Here is a 6,178-nt window from a genome sequence, read left to right on the forward strand (position 1 = left end):
ATACGAGCTGAGCTTGTTCAGTGCAAGGATATCATTTGTACCATTTCTTCATTATTTAAACATGAGGTTATATTATCATCATACTTATGCAATGTATCATGATGGGGCGATCGTGGCTGATGGGGCGATCATGGCTCAAGAGTTGGCAGGTTGTCTTGTAATCGGAAGGTTGCCAGTTCGAGCCCTGGCTTGGACAGTCTCGGTCGTTGTGTCCTTGGGCAGGACACTTCACACGTTGCCTACTGGTGGTGGTCAGAGGTGGTGGCGCCAGTGTCCGGCAGCCTCGCCTCTGTCAGTGTGCCCCAGGGTGGCTGTGGCTACAATGTAGCTTGCCATCACCTGTGTGTGAATGGGTGGATGACTGGATGTGTAAAGCGTTATACAAATACAGGCCATTTACCTTTGCAGAGTATGGAAATACAGATCTTGTGGCAGTTTTTCAGGTGTGGCATGAAGGGTGTAAAAATCTGACCAAGCTTTAGATAAATGTTAATCTACAAGATTGTAAAGACTCTAGTTGATGGGGTTCTCATAGCCTGCTTAAAAGTACAGATTTTTCTCCATAATGTCCATAAACTAATAGGTTTACGGTTGTCAGAGTCTCTCTATGCTCCTCTTTTCTGTCTTCTTGTTACCCTCATGGCAAATGGCAGACCTACAAGCCTGGTTCTTTTAGACCTCTCGTCCTGCTTTAAGGAAGTTTTTCTTCCCAACTGTCACCATGTCTTTGCTTGCAAAGGATCATCTGCTCATTAAGGTTGTTACGTCCCTCTGCAGCCTCTAATCTGCTCAGTGTGTTCAGCTGGTGCTGGCCACACCTAGTCAGGTGTGGATAAAAGCATACCTGAGGCAAGCGTCCAGAGAGCTCACTAGTCTTTGCCTTGGTGGCACCAGCCATTTGAGCCAACCTGCTATGCCATTTTAAGATAAAGCTTCTTCACACTAACACTCTGTTATTCATCTCCGTTTTTATGTTGCGGCTTTGAGCCGGGTCGTAACAAAGGTAATATTGTGGAGTCTTGTCCTTATAAGTGGCTTGAAACAACTGGTGTTGTGAACTATCCATCCATACATTCTGCTCCACTTATGCAACTTATCCAATTCAGGGTCACAGGGGGACTTGAGCCTATACCAGGTAACATAGGACAGGAGGTAGGGTATACCCTGGACAGGTTCCCAGTCTGTAGCAGGGCTAATACGGAGAGACAAACAACCATACACACTCACATTCACACATATGGGCAATTTAAAATTACCAGTTAATTTAAACCCAATACCTGCATGACAGGGTACCCAGGGGGAACCCACGCAAACACAGGGAGAACATGCAAACTCCGCACAGATGGTGGATTCTAACCCAGGACCGTCTTGCTGTGAGGCAGCAGTACTAATCACCGCACTACTGTGCTGCCTCCTGTTGTGAACAAGTGCTTTATAAATATAACTGAGTGTAATTAGTGTGTCTGAGTATCAACAACAGACTCTCTTTCTCTGTTTTTAATCACAATCTTTTATTCAAAAGAAGCCCAAAAACACATAGCAATGACACATCTGAACAGCTATAAATATCCGTTGAAATATACATCACATTTGCTGTATTTGCATGTAAAAGCCTTTTTCATCAGCCTTGGTTTTTTTGTTATTCCATTGCTTCTATTAGTTTACATTATTCACTGCCTCCACTCCATTACACTCACACTCTTTGTGCCACTAATATGAATTTTCTTTCGTTGTACATAATGAAAAAGTGACTGGAAAACACCCACAATCCATCAGCGAGATTGTCTACTGCAGTAAACTAATCCCATTACTGTGAGTTATTTTATTGTATTACAGTATTCAATTGCATTAATGAATATTCTCAACAATATACTGATTTTCAGTCACTGGTTGTTGGCTTTACAGACATGGCAGCCAGAAAATGTATAAACAATACATACATAATAATACATCAATACTTTAGACATACTACCACTAAAGGAGAAGCTGTGCTCAAACTTGTTCTTTAAAGTTTGCTTTAAGCGTTTAAATTGTACCTAAGTTAGTTTATTTGCTTGTTTTAATCAATTTTAAATCATGCTTTTTATTTGTTTTTGTTTCTAATGTCTCTGTAAAGCACTTTGAATCACCTTGTTGTTGAATTGTGCTATACAAATAAACTTGCCTTGCCTTGCCTTGCCTAAGATGATCTAGATGCAATTGCAAAGGCCAAAGACACAGTGTCTCCTGTCTCATCTGATTTACTCTAGCATTTATTTTACACCCAACAGCGCTGATAACAACATATGCTGCTACATCGCAACTCTTGCAAAGACAAAAAATAAATACATACACTGGGTAGAGCAAAGTAAAACAGGCACAAATAACCAGACTGTTACCTGGAATGGCTCTGTTTACATGCTAGCCTATTATTCTGTGCCCAGATTCCTGACATCAGAGAATCAGTTCCTATTAAAAGGGCTTAAAACAAATGTGGAACAGACTTTTATACCTTCTCCTTCAGATCAGCTGTGTCAAATCCAGAAGCTTTTAAAAACCCACTTGTACAGACTCATATTTGCATAATGTGTTGAAAGGTCTTTTTTAATGTTTAAATGTGTCCCTTTCTTGTGAATAATATTGCTATTGTTCTCTTTTTCTCTTGTGTATTTTCTATTTTTCTTTTTGGTAATTTTTGCAAAACACCTTGTATCGCCAGTTCATCAAATAAAGTTTATCTTTACTGTGCACACACATCACATGAACACAAAAACAAAATGCAAGAAGCATATATCCAAAAAGGTCAGGCGTTTTAGCTTTAAGGGGGGCTGCATATTTACAGAGAAGCATAGAGCTGCCAAAGCATCACATTTACTTTGAGAAAAGACAAGCAAGCCGTTTTTCATTTTGTTTCCTTTTTCTTTTAAACTTCTCAACGGTACGCAAATGAGATCACAAAAGACTTTTAAGCAAAGCAAATACAGACGTTGGATTCAATCATCACAATTTATCCACTTAAGTAAGAAAGCAGAAATAAGCAGCAGTTGGAAACGAGAAAATATGATGAATTACTGCGCTGTTTGATTAAAGCTGTTGTAGAGAGGACCCTATAATGCTCAAATAAACCCCTCATATTTGCTACCTGCAGGAAATTACATCCACCAAATGAAATAAGTCCTAAGAGGCTTTTTGGTTCTGATAGGTAAATACATTCTTCAGTGTTACATGACCAACATAAAATGAAAGGAGTAAGGTGTAAATGTTTATTTTAGGAGCTGTGTTGATTATAGCTGGAAAGGCACTTATGTCAGGCTGCTGAAAGGAACAAAATTGGTCTTGATAAACAAAAATGTTGTGATTTTTTTTTTCCACCAATGTGCTATAATGGATGTAGAATGAGTGTGTGTGGTAGTAATAAAATAGTTGACAAAAAGGCAGAAAAGCATCGATTTTGCCACTTCGATCACTTAATCCTTAAAATATGTTTTTCTTTCTCAGTTCATCTGTGAGTTTCTCTGCTACTGTTCATGTGGCCCTAATTAACCAGAGGAGGAGCTAGTGGTCAGGGCAGTGACTGTGGGAGGTTCAGCTGCAGTTACAACAGAGTTTAGCATCGAGGCTGCTGTGGTAGTGGCCGGTCCGGTTCCTGGGTAAGTGGACTGAAACTTACATGCAGGGGTGGAGCGGTGCAGGTCTGCTGCAGTGTGAGTCGTTGGTGAGCCCGGCGGGTGAGGTGAGATCTTCAGAGAGAAGAAGAACAAAAGAAAGAGCAGGATGGGAACATGAAAAAGGAGAAGACAATAGAGAAATTACAAAAAAAAAGAGGCATGACATGAATGCACGCAGTGGATATTTGATCTTTTGTTTTTGTAAGTGGGGTTTTATTTACTCAACCAAATGAAATCTCTCCAAGACTGCAATAAAAAAAAAATCAGTGGGTTCTTACTTATTGAAACTAAATAGATTTTTTATTCGTAAAATGGTTAAAATCTTAAAAATATATAGATATGTCAAGCAACACAGACCGATTGTGCTTATGTGTGCAGAGGCCCATTATGAGCCACGAGAAACGCTTAAAGACTAAAACTGTAAGCGATTTATTTTTTCACAATTGTCATCATTGATTTATATGACACACTAGATCTGCTGTTTTCATCATCATCATCATCATCATCATCATCTGTATGAGGCATAAAAATCTATAAACACCGCCTTTCAGTCAGAGGCACTCTGTTATGTATTTGGTCCCTGGTGTGATTTAAATAACTTTTTTTTCTTTTGTTTTCCAGTTTTAACCGTTTACTTTTGTTTCTTGTGTTTTCTTTTCCACGTCTCCCTTTATTTTGCCTCCGTGTATTTTCCTTTCATACCTATTGGTCTTATGTTTTCTCCTCTTTTGGATCAAAGGGACCTACACAAAGCGCATCCATAATTTCTGTGACTTTTGGAGAAAGTTGGCATTATATAACCTTGAAAAGCTGATTAAGCACTGGAAGAGCCTCATCAGAGCCACTCTGTCGTCTAATGCACCTCACTGCTCTTGTACTAGTTATCTAAATGGACACCATGAAGCGCCACACTGCACAGACTGAGTCAGAGCTTTTTCTTCCCTCTTTCCCTCCTCTAAACCTAATCACTTTCGCTGGCACTTTCAGAATTTTTTCTAATCATTGCCTCTGCAGCAGCATTAATTCACAAACCTTCAATTAGCTGCTCTCACACACAAATGCACACACCTGCCTGTTGATTAATACAGAAGTGACGCACTTATGATGCAGAGAGTCTCCACTGTTCTTCTAATATTAGTGAAACAAAAATAACACATGCCTTTCTTTTGATCTAGTGCTGCACTAAATTGATTTAAATCTCTGTTCTTTTTTATTTTTCCAAATCCCTTTAATTCCCATTATGCAATACATACCATCACCTCAGCTCCACATGAGCACACACACTGGTTACCTGGCTGCTCTGGGGATCGTGATAGACCTGGTTACGCGGGGACAGCAGGATGCAGTCTTGTGCTGTGGTTTTCTCAGTGCGCGGGACACTGGGGTCACCATCATCTACATCATTGGCAACGCACCTCATGGTCCTCACACACAGCACCTGAAGGGTCATGACAATATTAGTGCTGTTATTATCTTTAGAGGGTTGCTACACATCAGCCTTCTCTGCAACATAACATACTGTTGAAGGTGTACAGACTAGAGAATAACAGTATTCTGGATCCAGGTTTGTTTTTTCAGAAAAAAAGGATTGTAATACACTTGAAATAAAAATGTTGCACTCTATAACCAGAATAATAATACTGCTAAAGATGAGTCTCAACCATAGGGGTAAAACAATCCTAGATAGCAGCACTGGAACCAAAAAGTGAAACCATATCACTGATTTTTTTTTTCTACTTAGACATATTTCACTAAAACATATTTTTTCATGTTTTCTGTATTCGAAAAATATTAATACTGAGTTTAGCTTCATGGCTTCACTGTTTAATAACTGTGGGAGACAGAGTTTAACTAATCCTGCAACAAAACATTTTAACAACATGGTCACATAATTTGTAGTCTAGGCTTCCGAGGCAGTGAGAAAGAGAATTGCAATAAGCAAGGTAATAGTGAAAAACAACAACAACATTTCCTCAGTGGCAGCAATTGTTAGGAAACAGAGAGACAAAAAAGCAGAACAGTAAACCTCTTCTTGTGCATACAGGTGTCCATACCAACTGCAGACACAGACACTCAGTAGGGAGTGTCAGACTAAGCCTTTATCCTTTTCCAAGCCCAAAGGAAGGAGAACAAAGTGAAAACACTAATATTAAACCAAATTATTTCTTATTTTAGTTTCTAAATTAAAGCAATTATTAATAACGTTGTTATTTTGTGCTGATAGTCTGAACCATCAAACTCATTCTAGTTATGTGAAATTAGTCATGTATATTCTTTAATTTCTTTAAGGTTTTAGAGGAGGGGTGTATAATAATCGTAGCTGACAGGCATGTGTCTGTCAAGTTGCTCGTTTTCTGCTTTTTCTTTTGTGTTTCTGTGTTCACCCAGCTGTGTGAGTTTATTCTTCACTGCTTTGTTTTCTTGACATTTTCTGAATAACTTCCTTTTTAAATTTGAAGGTTAGCTCTTTTATTCCTTTTCACACAATCAGTATTGTTTTGATCTTAATACGGTTCACCTCTGTCTTATCG

At 38.9% G+C, this 6,178-nt stretch overlaps 1 protein-coding gene across 1 annotated transcript in view; it reads right to left on the reverse strand.

Moving 5' to 3' along the window:
- Nucleotides 1–2,105: 2,105 nt before the first annotated feature.
- Nucleotides 2,106–6,178, reverse strand: part of LOC102310231 (somatostatin-like receptor F_48D10.1) — a gene marked incomplete at its 5' end in the record, with an annotated part of 8,351 nt that continues 4,278 nt past the window's right edge. The window contains 2 exon segments of the mRNA XM_014334440.2: nucleotides 2,106–3,719; nucleotides 4,939–5,085. Coding sequence (XP_014189926.1) covers nucleotides 3,519–3,719; nucleotides 4,939–5,085 — 348 coding nt within the window.

This window comes from Haplochromis burtoni, unplaced genomic scaffold, assembly GCF_018398535.1.
Source record: "Haplochromis burtoni strain Fernald_Lab_line unplaced genomic scaffold, NCSU_Asbu1 Contig_70, whole genome shotgun sequence".
Lineage (NCBI taxonomy): Eukaryota > Metazoa > Chordata > Actinopteri > Cichliformes > Cichlidae > Haplochromis > Haplochromis burtoni.